Source organism: Elgaria multicarinata, chromosome 15 (genome assembly GCF_023053635.1).
Source record: "Elgaria multicarinata webbii isolate HBS135686 ecotype San Diego chromosome 15, rElgMul1.1.pri, whole genome shotgun sequence".
NCBI lineage: Eukaryota > Metazoa > Chordata > Lepidosauria > Squamata > Anguidae > Elgaria > Elgaria multicarinata.
In genome coordinates, this window is record NC_086185.1 from 28,463,214 (window position 1) to 28,487,237 (window position 24,024).

Sequence of the window (24,024 nt, forward strand, 5' to 3'; positions counted from 1 at the left end):
AGTGGCTGATAAAAATGTGAAAAATAAAGTGAGTATCCCATGATTTGAATACCCCAAATCCTGGTCAAGCACACTACAGAGTGTTCACCAATATTTCCAAGGTGAAGCAAAACATTCCAGGACAACTCATGAGGTCATCAATCTTAGGATAAGGACAGGAATGCCATAAAATATCCACTATAACATTCTTAAAACTGCTGTTCTGTGTTTGGGCGTCTGTTTCCCACTCTCATTCTTGGTTTTTTATATCCCTCGCTCCAAATAAAGTTTTGTTGGCGTTCACGATACCTCTTGCGTGAAGCGTGACTAGAATATTCTTCTGCGCCAGTGCTGTCAAATTCCCAGGATTTTCTGCGACTCTGTGTAGGCCTCTAAATATCATGAAATATGCAAACACACAAGGAAAATGTACAGGTGTGTGGTAGCCGTGTGTGATGCGAACATGAATTACAATCACAGAGCATTGGAAAAATTCCTGTGGCTGCCCATAGCTAGGGTGACCCTATGAAAAGGAGGACAGGGCTCCTGTATCTTTAACAGTTGCATAGAAAGGGGAATTTCAGCAGGTGTCATTTGTATATATGGAGAACCTGGGGAAATTCTCTCTTCATCACAATAGTTAAAGTGCAGGAGGTATACGAGAGTGACCAGATTTAAAAGCAGGCAGGGCACCTGCAGCTTTAAGTGTTGTGATGAAGAGGGAATTTCACCAGGTTCTCCATATATACAAATGACACCTGCTGAAATTCCCTTTTCTATACAACTGTTAAAGATAGAGGAGCCCTGTCCTCCTTTTCATATGGTCACCCTACCCATAGTATTAACATATGAAAGGCCTAGCCTGCAAACTGAAGAACTCCAACTCTGACACCGGTTGACCATCTCCGAACAAGGCCTGGGCCTTAATGTGTCTGTCCTGTTTGACTCGATGACATTGGAACACTCCGCTTCCTCACTTGACTCCGACGCGCCGAGGCGCTGCCTCTGGCACTGAGCCAGAGACTTCCTGTAGCCGTGAGTCCTTTAAGGTCTTCCTGTAGCCATGAGTAAGGATGGAGTTCTCACACAAATAGTCCCAGGGGGAACAACCACAAAACCCCACCCAAGCTCCTAAGATTCCAGAAGCAGTCACATTGGCTGCAGTTTGAGATAACACCAAACCCTCCTGCGTCTTCTCTGCCTCTTCTCAGCTGCTCACCTTCCCCAGATTTCTCTTGCCTCGCATTTTCTTTTGCAATTTTCCTATTTATTTCATTTTATGTAATTGTTCTATTTCAAACTTAGCTTTGTACCTATGGTTAAAGCTGGAGGCACAGGAAATCCACCCGCGAAATAATGATCTTCTAGGAAGTGAAGACTATTAATAGCTGTGATAGCAAAAAGGTTGGCACGATATTCAATCAACAAATAAATAAATAAATAAACAACCCTTCAGTTTAACAAGTTGTGTTCAGAGCTTTTTGCTTAAGCTACAAAATGCTGGCAAATTACAACGTTGAAGGCCCACCTGCTGAAATTCCCTTTTCTATGCAACTGTTAAAAGTACAGGAGCCCCTGTCCTCTTTTCCATAGGGTCACTGTAACAGAGATGCCAAGGATATGAGAAACAACACGATGCGTCCATAGGGAATTGTGGCCGGTGGTGTCTCTCCGTTTTCCTCAGAGTTCAGGTTGCCTGCTGCGCTGAAAGAAACGTTTCGCTTGACCCGTAATCCGAGACTCTAACCACTACACCACACGGTATCCCGCCCCCTTTTGTTTGTTTACCACCTGCCGCTTTCTCTTCAAACATTGTAAACTAAACTGAATGAAAGGACGACTATCTATGCGTGTGAATGCGTGGGCGTCTGTGTTGTGCGCGGGGGAGGAGGGCAAATGTTGGCCAAATCTAAGCAACAGGAAGCAGCAGCAGCAACAGAGGAAAAGTGACGGGGCTGGTGGGGGGAGGAGGAGTGACTGATGCTCTCTGCTGCTGCTGCCGCCGACGCCTCTCCTTCCTCCTTTTCTTTCCCTGTAAAGAACTTCAAGCTCGCATCAAGCATCTCAGCAAAAGCAAATCTATCGGGCGGGGGGCAGAGGGGGGGGAGCGAGAATACCTACACTCTCTGATCTGCCCTGGACCAGCCCCAGATCTTGGCAAGCAGCGACAGAGACGGTCGCCTCTGGTTTGGCTTTGTGTGTTTCCCCCCCCCCCCCCCATCCTGAGCAATTCGTGAATTCCTGGGAAGTCGACGTGGTGGTGCTTTCCCGGTTCTCTCTCTCGCGCTCTCTCTCTCTCTCTTTCCCCACCACCACCGCCGCCACACCCACCACTCTCTCCATCCCTTGAAAAGCCCGAGCAAGTTTGGACGCTCCTAACTTCAGTCTCCCAAAAGTAGCAGCAGCACCTGCAACCTCCCCGGGTCACCAGGAGGAGCTCAGGAAAAGCTGCGGCTGAACCAACCCGGGGAGGTCTGCAACTCCCAAAGAGCAGCAGCCTGCTGGGGTTTTCTGCAAACTTTTCTTCTTGTTGTTGTTCTTTTTCGCCTTCTTTTTCATTTTATTTTTAAACCCCGCCGCTGCTGAGGTCTGTTCTTGCTCTATCAAATTCAACACCTCCTCCCCCACCCCAAATTAAAACCCTCTAGATAAGAAAGGGATTCGAAGGCAGCCACCGAAGGAGAAGAAGCCAACTTCGCATCACAAGGAGACCAAGAGAAAGAAAGAGAGAAACTTTTCCCCGGCACTGAGCTGAGCCACAAGTTGCGAGGAAGCCCTGGACTCCTCCTGTCTGCCTCTCCGCCCCGGCCAGCGAGCCTAGCAGCCTGTCTGTTGCCCAAGAGGCCATCCTTTGCTAGTACAGCTTCTTTTGGGCATGCTGGCGAAGGACATGCCTGGGCTGCCCCAGAACATGAGACCAAGCCTCAGGACCGCCTTGGCTATTTCCCTCCTGCACGGATTGCTGTGGCTGCAAGGTAAGCACAGTTCTGCCAGTTGCCTCCTTGGACTCCAGCCTCAACCTTTTCTGGGTACCTGGCTCTCCGCTCCAGGGGCATTTTCCGCATCCTCTGTTCTTCTGCCATCCGCTAAGTGCCGCCGCCTTCGCCATACCTTGACAGTCACCCTTGGCAAGGGAGGGCTTTCTGGACCCTCGAGCCAGGCCATCTTGGCCTGGGGGGGGGGTGTTAGCTGAGGACGGGGAGGGATTTTGACTTCAGGGAAGCCCTGGGTGGGATTGGCACTCTGCGAAATTCATCAGCCGCTTGCGTGTTGTTGATCTTGGTCGATGCTCCTTAGAAAATGTGGCCTTTGTTTTCGGCTCCCGGGTTTTTCAGTCTGGCTTCAAGGCATGCCCACTGGGCCAAAACATACACTGTCAGGGAGATTACTGGAGGGAAGGAGTGAACAAATATTCCGTGTGTTTGTCCTTCTCTTGCTGGCTGTTTCTGTTTCTCCTGCTTTCTATTTCTTCCCCGAATGCAAATGTTTGGGGCGGGCTGGCGCATCCCTGCACTGACCTCAGTGGCCGAGTGCCTGCTTTGCCTGAAGACCGTCACAGGTCCAACTTCTGGCATCTCCAATTAAAAGGATCAGGGAGCTGCTGAGGTGAAAGGCCCTCCTCTGCCATAGACCCTGGAGAGCCACTGGCAGTCAGAGCAGACAATATGGGGTTTGGTGGACAGATAGTTGGACGTCATTTAAGGCACCTTCCTAGGGTCCTGAAGGGACAGAAAGTTGGAGTACAACAGCCTTCCCCAACCTGGTACTCTCCAGACTTGTTGGACTGCAATTCCCATCACACCCAGCCAGCATGGGAGTTGCAGTCCTACACAACTGGAGGGTACCAGGTTGAGGAACGCTAGTGTGCATTGCTACCTCGTTGCTGGAGACTTCCACAATTTACGATGTGCATCTTCCCTTCCAACATTTTGCAAATAAAATGAGGACACCCCTTGACACTTGTCCCCATAAGGATCCCTGCCTGATCACCCTCCCCAAATGATACAGCAATGACAGCTGCTCTTCTGGTTCTTCACTTCTCTGCATTGTAGTCCTTCGATTCTGGCTTCTGAAGCATGTTGTGATGCTAGCGTGAGAAAAGCAGTTTATTTCTTCTTTACAAACTCAAAGAGAATGGTTAAGGGTTTTCTTTTTTGTTAACAAAAAAAGCCCTGACCACCATGGTTTAAGGTGTCCTCTGAACAGAGCCATTATTTAATCCCATGATAGATCAGACCATATTGGTTAGAGATCAGTTGCAATTCAAACACATGTCCCAGGTCCTTATCCCAGGTCAGACTACTTGCTCATCAAGCCGGGTATTGTGTTCTCTGGGGCTTCAGGCAGGTAGAGGCTTTCCCAAAACCTGCCACCTGATCCTTCAAACCACAAATTCCAGGGAGTAAACCTGGAACCTTCTGCACGTTGAGCGCGTGCTCCATCACTGGGCTCCAGTCATTCACTTCGCTAGATAGGAGGTTATGAATAATGATTGGAAGTAAAGCAGTGCGCTGGCTTTTAATGTGTGCGTGCGCTTACATGCATCATGTACTAGAGTCAAAAAGTATACAGAGAGAAAGAAAGAGGAAGGGAGAGAGTTAATTTCTAGATACCCAGAAGATGGGGCTAAAATGTGAAGGATGTGTGTACATACGTATGTACACTAACACAATAATAATAATAATAATAATAATAATAATAATAATAGAATCTCCACAATCTCCCCAAAAGGCAAAAGAGGGAATGTGCTTTATCAGGGCCAGATGCCAGAAAATGGGGAGAACTGGAGCGTGCAGTGCAAACTGTCTGCATTTTTTAAAATAATAATCGTGCTGCATTCGAAATGAATCTCGCCGATGCAGTTCTTCTGTCTGCGGTGGCTCATTCGTCAAGTGGTGGTGGATTCACATGGATGAACCAGCCCGTAGTGCACTTCTGGTGACAGGTGCACTACATCAGCATAGTAAACCTGTGACAGTCGCACGCCACATTGGGAGTTTGTCCAACAGCCTGACGTTGGTGGCCCCTGCTGCTGTTAGGCCAAACTAGCTTGGAGGATCAGTGTGGGCTGCAGCACAGCAAGGAGTGGCACAAAATTAAACAAGGGGCAGAGCCATTCGCTCTTCGCCAAGGCCATTTTGTGGCCACATGGGCACTTCTTTGAAAGTCATTCATAGTTACCTCTGATGTTTATTTATTAAAACAGTTGTATCCCACCCTATATCACAAGGATCTCGGGGCGGCGTACAGATAAAATCATACAAACAATATAAAACAATAAATATACACGGCTAAAAACAAATCAAACCCTTAATAAGCTAAAACCACTGTAGAATTTAAAGACAGTAAAACCAATTAAAACTACGGACAGGCTTGGTGAATTTAGCCATCAAAGGCTTTGTTAAAAAGCCATGTCTTAGCTTGGCGCCGAAATGAAACCAGTGCCGGTGCCCGTCGGGCCCCCAAGGGGAGGGCATTCTGTTGTTACGGAGCAGGGGTAAGAGCGGATGCAAAAGACCAGATGCCGAAGATGTTCATGCATGCTCATACATGCATGAACATCTGTCTTTTGCACCATGTGATTATTCAGCAGCACTTGAAGGTGCTCAACCAAAATGTGAAGTGTTGCAGTGAGCTTATTCAAAATCGTTTGAAAGTTGTGTCAGAGTTTGATCTGGGATGGCTCATTCAAACATACAGATCATCCCTTGATCCTATAGTCACTCCACGTCCCCTATTAATCACGCCAGTGGACCCTTCCTATCCATGTTTTGCCCCTGTGGTGCCACATCTGAAGGGGACATCTTGTGTCCTCTTCAGGACGGGCTCTGCGTTTGGCAACTGCTGCCCATGTATCTCACTGTAGGGGAAGGTTTCCTCTGTGGATATTATACTGGGGGCAAAGAAGCCATCAGACATCTATTGGTGGGGCTTCCTGAAGAACTTTTAAAACACCATTCCCCATCCTAGTGTCCTCCAGATGTTTTGGACTTCACCTCCCATCAGCCCTAGCCAATCCAGAACCTTGGAAGTTGTGATCCAAAACATCTGGAGTGCACCATGTTGGGGAAAGCTGATCTTCCTTAATTGTACAGGAAGAAATGTTCACAGGAGTGAAGTATAAAGTTATGCAATAAGGGCTCTCCAAGGGCTTGAACCTGACGCCTGCTTTTAATGCCGGAACAAAATCCCTATTGTGATTTGGTGACTGTATGATCCCTGTTTGTTATATTTTTTGTTCACCATATCAATATCTTTTGATGAAGAGCAGTTTATAAACACCCAAGTAAATAGATCAATACATGTATGAAGTAGGAATAGGTGTCTCTGAGCAGGTGCAGAGCGTTGTGCATCATAATATTGGCATGGCGTGTCTAGGCTTCCAAATTCTGAGACATTTGTTTTCAGACGGATTTGGGTCCCGACATTTCTTTCCCTAGAAATTAACTGATGTTCCTAGCTAAGGCCCTTTCTACACCTAAGGATTATCCCAGGAAAATGGAGGGATCGTCCCTGCCTGCTCTTGGGACCCCCTGTGTGTCATTTGGATGCACAGGGAAGATCCCGGGATGATCCCAGGGAAAAAAAGGCAGGTGTAGAAACGGCCATGGTCTTTGTTTGGCTTGTGCCACCTTTTCTTGAGTCTGCTTTCCCCCACAATCACAGTTTGACTTGTGGAATGTCTGGCACTCAAAAGAAACAACCTTTATTAGAAATAGTTGGCCTGCAAAGGAATCTCCGCTCACAAGGGACGTAGGTGCAAGAGAGCTTCAGCTATGGGGTGGTATATAAATGCAATAAATAAATAAATAAATAAATAAATAAATAAATAGCATACACCATTTAGCTATTTCTAGCAGGGTGGCTGAGTCAGTCTGTTGAAGCAAAAGGGGTTTGTGGCACCAAGTCAATGTGGCCAATGGTTGGGGTGATGGGAATTGTAGTCTAAAATCTGGAGGGCACCAGGTTGGGGGAGGCTGTATTATGCCATAAGCATTCATGAACTACACAGAGGGGTAGAATTACCCTATTTCTTCAATTCTAAGACACATTTTTCCCCCATACGAACATCTCAAAAATGGGGTGTGTCTTAGAATCGCGGGTGCATCTTAGGGTTTGTTTGTTTTCTGTTGGTGGTGCTGAAATTAGTGTGCGTCTTACAATCGATGGTGTCTTACAATCGAAGAAATACGGTAGCATACGCCAAGAAATCCCTGTGAAGTGATCTTGGATATTCACTTAATGAGGTGGGGGTGTCGAAAGATGGAAACCCCCACCACCAATGTATCAAGGCATGCCTAAGGATAATGGCAAGTTCATAGATTAGGCTTGAAGCAGCCCTTGCTTCAATTGGTTTCTGGTGTGAATGCAATACTGTGCATTGCCCAGAAAGCTAACTGGCATTACAAATGTCTCTCTTTTTCATTTTCTCTTCTGCATTAATAGAAAACCAGACATTCACATAAATAGCAGGAGGAAGAGACTGAAAGGAAATTAAAGACCCGTGTATGAAAACAATCTAGGATGTGTTTGAGGCAATGGTGACAGATTGGATCACCATGTCAGTCTAGTTGTTACAGATGTGTTTGCTGCTCATCAAAGCAGAGAGCCAAGGAGGAGCTGACGGAGTGGGAGGAGAGCTCTGCTTATGTTCTGAGGGTTGTTGCACTTGTCTGAAGTGAAGGCACTGACGTGGGTGGGTTGGGGTGTTCAGCTTAATGCTGAACTGTTGCAGAGTTCAGTTTGGTTTCCTTTATAGACGCAACTATTTCAGAAATGTTGTTGACTTAATTGGCTGGGATTTTACTAGATATGGTTCCAATTACAATGCTTTTTCGTCCCCCGCTTTGAAGCAAAACAGAATTGAACGTATTGAGATATACAAGTCAGTTCCAGGGGCTGCCACTAGATGGCAATTCCTGCCAGAAACATTTTTTGCAGTTGCTAGGTGGGAACGTAGGAAGATGTTTTAGGCCAGGTGAGATTTTGGGAGCATTCATACCTCATGCTAAAACCATAGTTAACATCACATGCATGAACCTCGGGCTTTTGCACTTCCCATTCCCTTGTCCAGTGCAGCTGCAAGATCAGAAACATTTGCCTCCATTTTCAATGAACCTCAGTTCATCATTACGTCCAAATCGGGATAAACTGTGGTTAGCACAAACAAGCCAACTTCAAACCACAGTTAATTATCCTGACTTGTTCTGGAGTTCCTGATTTAGACATAACAATTTGCAACCATTTCCAATGGGGTAGCTTTGTTAGTCTGTTGCAGCGAAACCAACAAAAATTTATTTATTTATTTATTTATTTATTTATTTATTATACTTATATACCGCTCCCATAGCCAGGGCTCTCTGGGCAGTTTACAGAAATTCTAAAATTGAGATAAAAACAAGAATACAAAATTTAAAACTCTAAAACACAGTACATACACACATAGAGCATTAAAGAGTCTTGTGGCACCTTAACGTCTAACACATTTCTTCTGGTCTAAGCTGTGTGGACGCTGTCCGTTTCCTGAACTGCAGGAAGTGTTAATCTCAAATTGGCAGATTTATATACAACATGTTGCAGGGCGGAGGAGATGAAAAGGTGTAAATTGTGATATCAGAGGAAATTGTAATGAATATAAAAAGTACAGTGATAATTACCTTAAAAGTTGCCATTCATAACATGCTTAATTAGCTCACTGTTGCAAAGATGTCTGTGTTAGCACTTAACATGCTGACACTGAAGTAAACAAAATTGTGAGAATCAGCTGCATGCTATGTATTTAATGTAGCATGTAGTTTGGTCCTGAGATCCCTTTTTAGCTAGAGATCTTTGTGGAGTGCAACTAGGACCTTCTTTCCTGCAAAGCAAGAGAATATCACTGTAGTGGAGCACGTAGGCCAAGGCGTAGTATTAAAACATATAGACTGATATACACCATTAAATGCCAAATTCCAAGGAGAGGTCTAATGTTAAAATGTACTAGAAGCTCTTTGTTTCTTAGAACATGAAAATATTTTAAGTGGGCAGGAGGAGCAGAGAGAATGGGCTATATTCAGATCACTAGCTGTTATTGGACGTCCCTGCTATTTTGTAATGATCATTTATGCATATAGGCAGGCCGTTAGCTATTGATGTGAAGCAGCATTAAAACGTAGTATTCCCCACTCCCTGCTGCCTGCTTTTTGAAATGGTTTTGTCCAGGGAGACTCTACCAAATCATTTTGCTGAACGTTGTAGCAAGCATACAAGGGCTAGTCCACAAAATTGCCATGTAGTATCACCCTCAAAGGATTGTTTCACTCCAGACCACAAACAGGGGTTGCGTTTTTGAACTTGCTGCACAGAGAACTAGCACATCAGGGGAAATGCTAGCCTAGAATCCTTTGACTTGACATGCTAGCCTCTGACAGGCAGGGAGTTACTGATATGGGGGAGCATTCAAACAACAGTCGACTTGCGCTCAGCTATAGCTTTCTTTTCACAACAAACAAACAAAACCCATTGCCATTTGATACTAGCCCTCTTGATCTTGCTTTTGAACCTGACAGTATTAAAAATGTGTAGCACATTGCGCAACTGTGCAGCCAGGTTCTGTGCACATTTACTGGGGAGTAAGTCCTACTCAACTCAATGAGACTTATTCCCAGGTACATCTCCATAGAAATTCAATCTTCATTTTGTCATTTTCAAGGCGGGATGGTGATTGGAGAACATGCTGTCTTAGGCCCTGGGCCATGCATCAGGTTAGCTGAGAGTCATTTTTGCCCTGTGCACTTCTTATATAAAACAACACAAATCTATATTTATTTTATTTATTTATTACATTTTTATACCGCCCAATAGCCGAAGCTCTCTGGGCGGTTCACAAAAATTAAAACCATCATAAAACAACCAACAGGTTAAAAGCACAAATACAAAATACAGTATAAAAAGCACAACCAGGATAAAACCACGCAGCAAAAATTGTTATATGATTAAAATACAGAGTTAGGACAGGAAAATTTAAATTTAAGTTAAAATTAAGTGTTAAAATACTGATAGAATAAAAAGGTCTTCAGCTGGTGACGAAAAGAGTACAGTGTAGGCACCAGGTGGACCTCTCTGGGGAGCTCGTTCCACAACCAGGGTGCCACAGCGGAGAAGGCCCTCCTCCTAGTAGCCACCTGCCTCACTTCCTTTGGCAGGGGCAAAGGAATGACCTATATTTGGTCATTCCTCAGATCTTGGGTGGGTATGCCAAAATTCACAGGGGAAACCCTGGTTACTCGGAGGCTGTAATTTCCCTTTGAAATATTTGGAACCTAACCTTCCCTTTTATTCTCTACGGCTGGTTGGGGCAGCGAAAGCAGAAAATCAACCCGCCTGCCGCCTTGTGTCTCATGATTACCGTGTTCGAAAGAGCAGTGAGTAAACAGATGGAGCAGCAGCTACAATCGGTACTGTAGCCGGCAAAGGAGACAGAAGTATAAGTGTGAGCCGCACCACAAGAAAAAATACATTCTGTCACTTCAACCCGATGTGTTTTTACTCAGAAGTAAGTCCCACTGCGTGCAATGGAACTTGCTCCCAAGTAAGTGTGGATAGCATGGCAGCAGAAAGCTACTTAAATAGCTGAAGTTAAAAAGTTAAATGTAAAGCTTTGCTTCCTCAACCACCACAATTTTTCCTCCTTGCAAATGAAATGGGATTTGCAAAACGATTCGATGTAATGATGTTAGGAATCGTCAAATAGTTCCAGAAACAGCAGGTCAGTGTTTCCCCCCCCCCCCAGTTTTGCAGCCCGTAGGAACTGACTGACAACATGTTAAGCTTTGTCCTTTTGCTGTTTTTAACATCTTTCAGCTCTTGAGAAGAAACTGGGCAAACTATCCAAACTACGTTAGCCAAGTTGGGAACCTGGCACAAAACAGTCTTCCTCCCTGTAGGCTAAACACTCTTTCACTGGCTGGATAGATACTTTATCCGCTACTTATTTATTTATCTGCCAGGCGAACAGAGAAAACAGCAAGACCTGCCAAAATCAGCCGGTCCAGATTATTATCTGGAAATGCCACTTCATATAAGCACATGTTTACCAAGGGAGCGTTTGCTGCCACAGGAGAAGGCTCAAGCCAGCAAGGAGAGAGGCAATATCGGAGCGAACCATATGGAGATGTTTTTGTGTGGCAGATGGCATGACGAAAACTCATCCCGGGCCCGTTTGTGCTACGATGAAGAGGGAAACGGGACAAGTCAACTGAGTCCACTGAGGCAAGACAGTAATAGCAGATAGTATAAGTACAGCAGAATCAGGTCAAAGAGCCATCTAATTAATTTATTTAGCATTCATTTAAAGCATTCTTAGCCTGCTCTTCAACAAAACAGGTTCCCAAAGGAGCTTATGTACAATCAGTTAAAAACAAGACAGTTCCTGCTCACAGGCTTAAAATCTAAAACATACGATGCAAAAGGAAAGGGGGAGGGGGAGGGAAGAGGAAAAATGCAAACCCAGGCACCAATTCTTAGAGTTAAATTGTACTACTCATAATGACCAGCTGAAAAACAGTTCAGGGAGAAGAGGAGGGAGTTGATCTTTGGAGCACGGCTGATGGAATATCCTTCCCTCCCATTTCCCTGACCCGTTAAGCATCCTTCCTTCCCTTATGGACAGCCAAAGGTTTTGCTTCAGCGATGTTGATAAAGAGGGTATGATGGCACTTGCCATTCTGGGGACAAACAAAAGAGGACAGATGGCTACCTATGGAATGCTGTTTTTCAACATATCCATTTCATTTGTAGGCATTATGTAGAGCTGGGCTGAATGAATATTGGCCGGTTTCAGTTTTGGACAGACACTTACAATTTGGGTAGCATATAGCAATTTGACAGTGCCTACATCAGGGGAGGGGAACCTCAGGCCCAAGGACCACATACAGCCCTCTGAGGTTCCCAGATGGCCCCGCCCACTTCCCCTGGCTCCACCCCTCTTCCCCAACCACCAATCATTTAGTATTTCCCTGGCTTATGTGCAGCCCCCCCTCCTCCATCCTAAAAGTTCGAAATGCCTCTCCTAAGCACGTCCGGCCCTACCATTAGGTAAAGTGACGCAGCTGCCTCAGGTGACAATTGCTGGGAGGTGGAAGCGTAGTGTTGGAGCTGTGGGCCATGCAACCTGCCCTGGGTAGGGTGACCACATGGAAAGGCGGACAGGACTCCTGTGTCTTTACCAGTTGCATAGAAAAGGAAATTTCAGCAGGTGCCATTTGCATGCATGCAGCACCTGGTGAAATGCCTCTTCCTCACAACAGAGAAAGCTGAAGGAGCTATACCCCACCCACCACTTTAACGTGGACCTGAGAGCTTTTCTGAAATGAAGTTCAACCTTCAGACTGAAAGGGGTTCCCTACCCCTGGCCTAGCTTATGTGACACACACACACACACACACACACACACACACACACACACACACACACACCAACCACACACTCCCCCCCCCCGTGCCCTAATCCTGTTCAGCACCATGGTTTTCTCATGGCTGCCTTGCTTCTCTGTTGCCTTTTCTTTTACCTTCTGACGGCTCCTGCTTCTTCTGGATTAGCCACATGGGTGTGGAGGCCACAAATGGGATGATGCTATAGATTTGGCCATGTGAAGGTGAGTGATGGCAAAGTACATTGTTGAACAAAAGGAACCCAAAGGGCGACCACCGTAGAAACAAAATAAACCCAATGAATTAAATTGTCATTCAAAAAATTATACACATTAGTTTTTACTAAAATAACTATTTACAATCTTTTAAATAACTTAAAATAACTATTTACAATCCCTAAGAACATCAGAAGAGCCTTGCTGGATCAGACTAAGGGTCCATCTAGTCCAGCACTCCGTACACACAGTGGCCAACCAGCCATCGGCCAGGTATGAACAAGCAGGACATGGTGCAACAGCACTGTCCTACCCATGTTCCCCAGCAACTGGTGCACACAGGCTTACTGCCTCAGATACTGGAGATAGCACATAACCATCAGGCCTAGTAGTAGCCATTGATAGCCTTCCCCTCCAGGAATTTCTCTAACCCCCCCCCCTTTTAAAGCCATCCAAATTGGTGGCCATCGCTACATCTTGTGGAAGTGAATTCCATCGTTTAACTATGCGCTGTGTGAAGAAGTCTTTCCTTTTATTTGTCCTGGATCTCCCACCAATCAGCTTCATGGGATGACCCCAATGGGTTCTAGTAAAACTAAAATAACTATTTACAGCTATTTACAAGTCTACAACAATTAACTACCACATCAGTGTAGCATCTCATTACATATCAATACCATTCAATTGTACTTAACAATGATTTCAAACCAAATTTTAAACAATCATTGTAGAAAATCCGACCCATAGACAACAAACTCTTTAATCTAATCACAACAGTATATTAAGACCAAATTTAGTCAACAAGGTTCATGTTATTCCTTGTTTCGAAGTATCTTCTTCAAAAACGTTGGTCTTTGTACTCTGTAAAAAATAATAACAATTCCAAGTAAACACATTTGATTAGAGTTACTGCACAGTAACAACTCTCATTTACTTCTTGTTCTTTTGGCTGGTTCACAAGATAAGAACACCGCGACTTGCTTTATTCAGATAACTTACCGCCAACAGGCAGTGGAAAGCTCACGCAATCACTCTTTATTAAGTTTTGTTGTCCTACTTTCCCCCAGCAAGCCCCCCTCACACCTTCTTTGGTAGCCTTCTCTGGCTAGATCCACACTAGTGCTTTTTAATCATTATTGAAGTGCACTAACTGTTGGGGCACTTCACACATTACTGCCTCTCTAGCGTGATTTCCCACTTTTTATTCCATATTATCCAAAATACCTCAATAGATGTCAACAGGTATGGGCTGCGAGGCATAAATATACGCAAGAGAAAAGTTGGTGTCAGCATGATGGGACTGTATCTATGACACAAGGCCAGATCTATACCTTGTGTCATAGAATAGCAGAGTTGGAAGGGGCCTACAAGGCCATTGAGTCCAACCCCCTGCTCAATGCAGGAATCCAACCTAAAGCATCCCTGACAGATGGTTGTCCACCCTAAAGCATCCCTGGACAACCATCTGTCAGGGATGCTTTAGGGTGGATTCCTGCATTGAGCAGGGGGTTGGACTCAATGGCCTTGTAGGCCCCTTCCAACTCTGCTATTCTATGATTCTATGACATAGGGTATAGATCTGGTCTCTCTTTGACCTTCCAGCTCTGTCTCTTTCATCTCAGGCTAGGCTTGCCTGCTGTTCTGTCTTTTATTTTGTAAGGGTGCAATCCTATGCATGCCTAGACTGGGAAAAAGGTCCTACAACCCCCAGCAACCCTTCAGCCGGCATGGCTGGCTGGGGCATGGTGGGAATTGTAGGACTTTTTTTGGTCTAAACACACATAGGATCATGGCCAAAGTAAATGGCTTTTGTATCGCTTTTCCTGTGCTATTCACTGATTTTGCAAGCCATCACGAACACTGTTCTTAAAAAATGCAACAGCAGATAGAAATGTTTTAAATAAATAAATAAATAAATGATCTTGTACAAAGCCACAGGGTATCCAGGATCAGGTATACTCCCACGTTCTGCCTGCTCTCCCTTCTTATTATCCCTTCGTCCATCTTTAAGCTGGAATTGGACAGTCCTTCAAATATTGGACCTTCAGTGCCTGATGACACGAAGGGATTCACAGTTAGCTTGACAGGGTATGCACAGAGCAGATGTGGAGAGGTTTTGCTGTGGATCTGAAGGAGCAAAGCTTTTAGCACTGTGAAGGAGTTTGTGAAAGTATTGGTCAAGAGGGAACGAAAACAGGATTGCCTGGGCATTTAGCTGATAAAAGAATGGCCCCGATCTATTTCCTTTCATGGTGTGTGGGGAATGGCAAAAGCATATGGCCCCAAAGATTTTGCAGAAATCTGGATTTGCCTGCTGTATGTAAAGGAAATGTATGGGCTCCTTTTCTATTTTCAGATCCCGTGCCTTTGTCTTGTGTGTTTCCACATAGGTTTCCTTAGATCTTCCTGTGTTTTTCTTAAGTGTGGGAACAATATTGCCAAGGAAGTGGAGAGAGGAGTTTGCAGGATCGCTGGAATTGTTCTAGACTTGGAGGTCAAGGAAACCTGACCTGCCACTACCTGCCGAGTTTGTTTGCTTCATCTGAAACGCCTGATGCATTGCTAACACTTCTAATGCAAAGTTTTGATTAAAATTCTTAGTGTTCCTGACCTTGGGTGGAAAAAAATAAAATCCACGATATTTCCCCATCCCCACCCCCAAATCTTACAGCATGATCCTATAAGCTGCTATGTAGCTATAAAGGGGAATTTTCAGATATGAGGCTTCAGTTTGTTTTGCATTAAATCAGCTCCCAGCATGAACATAAGAGCATTATTTGTCAGTTTGCTTATTACTATGGGAAAACCACTCCTCTGCCCCACTTTCTTCCCTTTAAAAACCATGTTTATTTTTAGACAAATGTATGTGTCAGGAATTCCCTGCTACCATAACTAAGAGCTCCACAAATTTCCCCCTTTCTGTTGCTACCAATTCTCTTGGGCTCAGTTCAGACGGCATGCTTCTCAACGATGGATTTAGAACTCCACAGTGGAGTTTTTATGCCACTGTTGAGAAATGTGTTGTCTGGAGGGAAAACTCCACCCCACGGTGGAGGTTTTTTAGAAAACACTCCACACTGAATATCCGCACTGTGCAGAGGAGAGTTCCTCGACAATTGTTGTGTTGTGTGGAGGGCTCCGTGGAGTTTTTGGTTGTGTTGATTTGACTTTTCCCACAGGCTACAGATTCCCTGGCAAGAGCAGCGAAAGGAGCGAGTGCCGCTCTAGGAGAGCTGCCGGGATACCATTGGGAGGACATGGGAAGGAGATAGGGCAGAAGAACTGTCAATCAAATGTCGCAATGGATTTTACTCAACTCCACTGTAGCCCATAGTCACACAACGGTGGAGTTAGAACAGCCTTCCTCAACCTGGGGCGCTCCAGTTGTGTTGGACTGCATCTCCCAGAATGCCCCAGCGGCTGGGGCATTCTGGGAGTTGTAGTCCAACACATCTGGAGTGCCCCAGGTTGAGGAAGGCTGAGTTAGAACATGTTGTGTGGGGAGGACCCCCTAGGAACTCAACTGTTTTTTTTGGGTGGCGTTTTCACACTGCATTGACAAATGCGTTGTCTGAACTGAGACTTGGAATACTTTAAAACTCTATGGTAGTTTTGTATAAGAGGTTTAGGGATGAGATGGGCATCAAAGCTAGAGACAATATGCTTATTAAAGTGCTAAGGATAGAGTGTTATTCAAAAATTATAGGATGAGAATGCTTAGATGTACTTAAGTTAAATATCCTTGGTTATCATACCCAATACGAGAATCTTCCCTGCTAATAAGCTTTCAGTTAGCCAGTTCGCATGACCACAGAGGGGGAAATAAGCCAAAGTAGCTTGCTTACTTCCTCTGCAGGTGGGATTTACATAATTACCCTTGTTGGCACAGCTTGTCACGTAATGCAAACCCAGTGAGCGCATGGCTTGTTGCCATGGGTAAAAAGCCATCCAGAACCCTACAACAGCCCATGGGTTCTGGATGGCTTGTTACCCATGGCAACAAGCCATGCTCACTGGATTCACATGCATGGCAAGCTGTGCCAACGAGGGTAATTATGCAATTCTACTGTGGCTTATTTCCCCCCCTCTATGATCATGTGAACCCTGTCAGTATCTTTCTCTCCAGATTCAGTTCCCCCAGACTGTGCCCCAACCTTTCATTCACAAACAGGAATTAATGCTGTACAGTAGTCTTCTTCTGCCTTCAGTCCCTCTTGTCGCAAACGTTTTTTGGGATGATGACGCAGTATCACGGATTGCTTGCTGAAGCTCCTTCTGGTCTGTTTGAATCCCCTGGAGTTGGGCTCTGCTGCCACTTATCACCACCTCACCACCACCCCCAGCCTCCTTCTCTTCACAGCCACTAGTTTTAGATCCCAGATCTTCCTGTAGAAGAGTTGTCTCAGACTGGTTTTCTCTTTTCCCAGCTAGATTGGCCATGCACCCTCTTTTACAGAGGCGAGGACAGTCCTCTATTAGAAAGGCTTCCATTGAATCATCCTCTATTTTGAAGGTATCCTCTATTTGAAGTTCAAGTCTGGTATAAAGTTAAAGAACCTTCCAAAGGAAGAGCTCAAGGGCTATGAAGTTGCTCATCCACAGCATCTGGACAGCAGATTGAGCAAAGGCACACAGGAAGTCACCTGCTCACAGTCTTCCACGCTATGGCAAAATGCATTGTATTTCTATTTCAATTACAATAACTATTTCTAAATTTGCATTTCTGTGTATAAATTAGCACATGCAGATTTTATGCAAGTAGGCGTCCCCTTTGGTCCTCACTCCAACTCGTCGTCCCCTCTCCAAAGGACCTGACCATCTCTAACAGATTTCTCCCTGGAATTTTTAAACCTCCTTGTGGAACATCTAACTGCCAATCTTCTTTGTTGACCCACCTGACCAATCAAAATAAAGGTAACTTCTGCCCCTAGACATTTCAAACATAAGCTACTGTAACCAAGGCAACCACAACTATTTAAGGCCCATGCAAAGTAACAAAGCTAGGCCTCTGGCTTGCTCAGATACATTATAGCTTCGCAGAGGTCACACAAAGCATTTAAACATAACAAAATATATATACTGTGATCTATACAGCATTCCTCCACAATTACAATAACTTAACTAGCGCTTTACCGAAAATGTTGACCGTTCCGTTTTCGGCATTTCTTGGGTGGGGGAAAAACGAAAACTTGGGGTGAAAGAAGCTGGGAGAGGTGCGAATTTCAGAGAATTTTCTTCATGGGGAGGGGGACAGGGTTCCCCCATACCTTTTTAAATGTAGTCAGTTTTTGAGAGGTTTTCTTTCTTTCTTTCTAAAATACCCCTGGCATTTTTTGGGAGCCTGGGAGTTCTTCCTGAATGGTTATTGGAGCGGGTGAGGTCACATGGTCTTCAATAGGCATTCACGAAGAACTGCTGGGCTCAGCCAAATGCTGGAGGAAGGAGGGTGGTGGAGTTTTTTGTTTTTGTATTTTTTGAAAAACTAAAAAAAAAGAAAAGAAGAGACCCCCTCAGCAATCAGCTACACTTAAAAAAAAGAAAAAGGCATGTGGAATCGCTATCCCCCTCCCCAAGGAGAAAATTCTCAGAATTTCTCCTCTCCCTGTGAAAAAGGCAGAAAAAAACAATGCCTCTTTCACAGGGAGAAAGTTCCTAAAAATAGGGGCAGGTTTCAACCCCGCATTGACAATAACTATCTTCCTTTCCATTTCCAAACTGTAAGTACTCAAGGCAGCTGGGGAGAAAAATATACAATAAAAACACTGATAAATAGTTTCAAAATACAGAAAAAGCAGCAGATTTGAAACACCAATAAAAAAAGCCTGTCAATACATCACGAACAACAAACAGTAGGTAAATCAAAAGCTTATTGGAAAAGAAGAGGCTTTGATCGATGGCAGAATGCTGGCAAGAAGAGAGATAAATGGACTTTCTGGGGAAAGGGGATTCCGGTCTGGGTATCACAACACAAACGCCCTGTCATGCATTCATGCCAGATGTACCTTGTACTGATTCTCACCACCGGACCATCTATCTCAGCATTGTCCACACTGACTGGCAGCAGCTCTCCAGACAGGAGTCTTTCCCAGTCTTACATGGAGAAACTGGGGATCGAACTTGCGACCTTCTGCATGCAAAGAGGGGCCTCTGCCACTTGAGCTGCATCCCATCACCGTCAAAAGACCTTTAATGCTGGGATGTTGAACCTCTTTCAGCCCAAGGGGCAAATACAATTTCAGAGATGCTCTCAGGGGCAGCATTGCAAAGGCAAAGGTGGGGCAGGATCTACGAATATGTTTTAGCCTAAAGCTCTTACTGCCAGTAACTGAGAGCATCTCTACATGGCATACTCACAACTGGCCACTCACGGAAGTTTGTGGGTCATTTAGATGACATCATCATCAACCTCCTGCACATCTTCTGTGCCTTCCCCTGGTTGTCCCATTCTAAAAAAACCCCAACAACCTGGATATCCTGATTCTTCTGAAATATTGCAGGATTTCCTAATGTGTGCAACCAAAGGTACACTACAAAGTAGCCATTAGAGGGCACTGTCCCATTCAACTATATGAGAGCTGAGAGGAAAGGAAGTTTTCATTATGGACTACATGGTCGCCCCTCTCTGCCCATGTAACACTGCCCATTATAGTCATGCAAAAAAAAGCAGGAGAAACAAAGTCCCGATAAAGCAATGTGATTTCCCCTTAATATAGAGATGCCCAAAGCCTTCGAACCTTTTACAATGGGAAAAAATGCAGAAATTCCAGAAAACCACCAAACAATTGGTAGTTGGGGGAAAGGGGGGTCAGTGGAAGGGGGCATGGCCATTTGGGAATCCCAGAGGGGTGGATTGCCCCCCCCCCCCCGCTGGGCCATATTTGAAATTTTGTTTCACAAGTTACCACCCTAACCTGTGAGCCAAAACTTGGTAGGACCATCCTCTCTCTCTCTCTCTGTTTCCTTCACTGACCAATGAGGTGCCACAGAATGAATAGATCTGCTTTGCCAGGGTTTGAACCAATCACTTTTGAGATTAGGCTAGAGGCACTGGTGGGTTTTTTTTTGCAGCAGTTGTAATGTACAGAGTAGCCCTAAACCCTGTTGATTTTGAGAGAGAGAGAGAGAGAGAGAGTTAAGCGTTGGGATAACTTTGTTTGAATCACACCCATCTCTCTCTCTCTCTCTCTCTCTCTCTCTCTCTCTCTCTCTGTGTGTGTGTGTGTGTGTGTGTGTATATGTGTGTGATATTTGAAAAATCTTGTACTTAATTGGTTTTATCTGGGCATGTTATTGGTAAGGAGAGAGAGAGAGAGATGCTTTGGCAGGTTGAGACCTTTTTCCTGCTATTACAACCAGAAAGCATTCGAGTGAATGTAAACAATTATGTCACCCCACGATCCATTTTAAACAGTTTTTGAGTTAGCTCATGAAAAGAATCCAAGAGAATCGTCTAACCTTTTAACCCTTGAAATATTTTTCATTTCTGAGCTGATGTGTCTATTTTGGGTATGGTATTTTTGTACATTGGGACATATTTATCTGTTGCATTCATACTCCACTCCTCTTCCAAGCTGCTCCAGATGGGAATACGTGGGATTCTTAGCCGGGCAGTTCGTGGCAGGGCCTGGAGCTGCTGAGCATCCGAGATGTACCTACATTGGAGTCCCTCGCTAAGCCCTTTCTCTAATATGAGTGCCCACCTATGTATGATAGAGAATAAAGCAGCAAGCTGAGCTGGTCGAATTCAGACTGGGCGTTCATTAGAGATGGACATACCTCCCCCCGCACCTAAATGAGAATGGGTTCAATTCAAACTGATTCAATATTAATTAATCCAGATTTAAGTTGGCCCTGTTTGGAAGTTTGCTCCCATCATTGGGAGTTTGCTCAGGTCTAGAGATCTTCCTGCAGCCAGTTCTTGCAAAGATGAGGGAGGGGCATGGAGGCTTCAGGTATCACTGCAGTAGTATGGCCACATATTTTACGTCCTCAGCACAGGGTCTGAGCATGGAGAGGGGAAGGATGCACTCTCCCGGAGTGTATCTGGCTAGCCCAGGCTGCAACTCCATTGCCATGACGGTTGTCAGAGGAATCCATCTGGGGGGTAGAAATCAATGAGCTTCCCTTGTCTCCCCCCCTCCCCGGACTTCATTTGGCCTTCCACTAACTGGCCCAACTTGGGGCCGGCTAGTGGATTTTCCAAGTTGTGCAAATTATGGGCACCATTTGTCCAAATTTGTGTAATTTCTGCAGATTTCAGCTCGAATTTACACAAATGGCGCAAATTTCAGCCATAATTTGCACAAATTTAATCAACCAAGCTCCCAACAAGTCCCTGGAATTTGGGGGAAACCCATGGCTCGGCTCACAAATGCAAACCAAGTCGGGTGCCATCATGGAAATCCAGTGAGCCCCCAAACGGCCAGATTTCCCAGCGACACACATCTCTCATTACCATGAAGGGGAAAATGAGGCTAAATTGTAGATCATGTTTGAGGATATTTATGTAAACTTATTTCTCCGTATTTGTATACCTATCTATCTGAGATGTGCTGGAGCTAGTCAGAAGCAGTGATAAAGCAGAACATCTAGAACAGAAAGAGGGTGCCAATTTGAGTTTGCAGTTTGAGAAGCAAAGAGATTTGTTCTTTCCTGTGTCGCATGTTCTCCCAAGACCTGTGTCCAAGAGTTCCATAATAATCAGGGACATTGATCCTAGGCATAGTGAGAGCCAGTGCTGCTGGTAGGATTTGCAAGCCCCAAATATACGTGAATTAATGACCCGGTTCACATGAACACTGTAGACTGAATTAGTCCATTGTCTAATTCATACACACATACACCATACTGTCATTCTGAAGATAAACACAAATCAGGCAGCCAGAAAAGTTATAACAAGAATACCAAAAATACCATAGAATCATAGAATTGTAGAGTTGGAAGGGGCCTATAAGGTCATTGAGTCCAACACCCCCTGCTCAATGCAGGAATCCACCTTAAAGCATCCCTGACAGATGGCTGTCCAGCTGCCTCTTGAAGGCCTCTAGGGTGGGAGAGCCCACAACCTCCCTAGGCCATTGATTCTATTGTCGTACTGCTCTAACAGTCAGGACGTTTTTCCTGATGCCCCGCCAGAATCTGGCTTCCTGTAACTTGAACTCATTATTCCATGTCCTGTACTCTGGGATGATCGAGAAGAGATCTTAGCCCTCCTCTGTGTGACATCCTTTCAAGTATTTGAAGAGTTCCATCATGTATCCCCTCAGCCTTCTCTTCTCCAGGCTAAACATGCCCAGTTCTTTCAGTCTCTCTTCATAGGGCTTTGTTTCCAGACCCCTGATCATCCTGGTTGCCCTCCTCTGAACATGCTCCAGCTTGTCTGCATCCTTCTTGAAGTGTGGTGCCCAGAACAGGTGTCAAAAGAATCTATTTTATTTCTGCTGCCCTCATATTTTATTGCATTATTCAAAATTGCCACTAAAAGCTTAACATTAGTGTTGAAAGTATTGCTTCTACTCAGACATTTCCCTCCCCCAGGAATATCTGAGATGGATCCATTGCTGTCCGTCCACACTCCACAGAGGTGTGGACCCAATCCACAATGGATCTGAGGGGAAACCCACCCCTGACATACACACACCCTCTATTCTCAGATCCCATAACATCGCTAGTGAGCATTGGTACATCTGGGTTTGTGGGATGTGTGTGTGTTTGTGTCTGTGTGCGGGGTGTGTGTGTGCCAAATTTAACTCAACAGCAATGTGAGAGGAAGTGTTAATTGTCTGTTGCAGACTTATAAATGGTGGGTTTGATGTATGTAGTTTCTGTTCACATGCAGAAGAAAGGATTTGTGTGATTTCGTTTGTGGTGGGCAGGCAGGGTGAGTGGAGAGGAACAGAGAAAGTGTAAGTTTTCAGAATCCTTGGCAAGCTTGAAGCTTTGAATTGCAACATGGGGGTGGCAATACAGGAATAGCCTTGAAATGAATCATTTCTGCAGTGTGCTTATTTATTTATTTTTTAAAAAATGCTATACAAACAAATAACTAATACTCTCAGCGGAAAACGTGATGAATAATGCAGCTAGTCCCTCGGGTGTGGGATATTACAGCATGCCTTCTTGTTTCTAAGTAAGAAGAAGAAGAAGAAATGTTACGGGGGATATTAGGAAGTAAACATACTCAGTTTTATCACTTGGACATGCTTGGGTGGCTGCCAAGGGCACCGCTTTGCAAGGGGTGGGGCTTTGGTTGCTTATGCAACATCCTAGTTGAATTTGGCCCATGTGTCTCTTTGGGTCTCTGGAACAGGCAGGGCTTCATGGGACCCGTATGGGGCAGTATAGAAGTATAACGGATGGATGGATTTGCAAATATTCATCCTCTTTTGTCTTCGGTTTTTGGTGATGTGATTTCCCTCCGTTTGGGCAATATGTAAGCGGCCGCCCTGAGACAGGGCCAAAGATGCAGCCCTCTAGACTGCAGCCTTGGGGTGGGTGGAAGCATAGAAGGAGATGAAGAAGAAGTTGCTTGTGGTTTTGACTGACTGAGACAGGGAATTGGCCACTTCCCTGCTGCCTCGAAAGTTCTTGTGTGGGTCACAGAACTACTCACACACACACACACACACACACCCAAAAAACCCTGCAGAATTGCAGTGGTAATGGTTTCTCAAAAACTGAACAATTTTTTGCAAATTGTGCAGCCTGCCAAGAGGAGAGAAGTATCTACTTACAACCCTGTGAGTGGGTGCCAATCCCCAGGCAGTTAATCCTAAGGACAAATCAAGAGAAGCTACAGTTCTCTACACACTCCAAAGAAAGAAATCCCATTGATCACAGTCAGAGTCTTTTATGAACAATTGTGTGTAGGGCCCAGCTGAAAGGTGGGCAGCAGTTTGCTAGGTCAACAACTGGATGTCAGGTGACAAAGCTGCAGACTTGAACCTTTTTACCCAGCATAATAAATTGTGATGCTGAAACCATCCCATGAAATACGACTTTAGAGAATCAGTTAGTATTGTCCTGCCGAGGTCTAATGGGGAAAAAAATCTGATCATGGCTTAGGACCAGGGTACTTCAAGGAATGCCTGGCTCCATATGAGCCTACCCATATGCCACGATCTTCCTGAGAAGGCCTTCTGTCGGTGCCCATGAGTACCAGGAAAGGGCCTTCTCAGTGGTGGGACCCCATTCTAGTCACTGGAATGCTCTATCCAGAGGAGCTTGCCTTGCACCTACCTTCTATTTTTGGCAGGAGGTTAAAAACCTTATTTTCCTAGGCTTTTTCAATTCACTGTTAGCTTTTCTGATTGTTGTTATTGTTGTTGTTATTATTATTATTATTATTATTATTAATGTGACCATATGAAAAGGAGGAAAGGGCTCCTGTACCTTTAATATTTGTATAGAAAAGGGAATTT

The 24,024-nt window shown here is 44.8% G+C and overlaps 1 protein-coding gene across 2 annotated transcripts in view; it reads left to right on the forward strand.

Annotated features, from left to right (window-relative positions):
- Positions 1-2,380: 2,380 nt before the first annotated feature.
- LOC134409211 (vascular endothelial growth factor receptor kdr-like) overlaps positions 2,381-24,024 on the forward strand; it is a 238,648-nt gene continuing 217,004 nt past the window's right edge. For both annotated transcript variants that reach the window (XM_063141839.1, XM_063141840.1), the window contains exon 1: positions 2,381-2,954. In XM_063141839.1, coding sequence (XP_062997909.1) covers positions 2,855-2,954 — 100 coding nt within the window. In that variant the 5' untranslated portion in view covers positions 2,381-2,854. The remainder of the gene's footprint in view (positions 2,955-24,024) is intronic.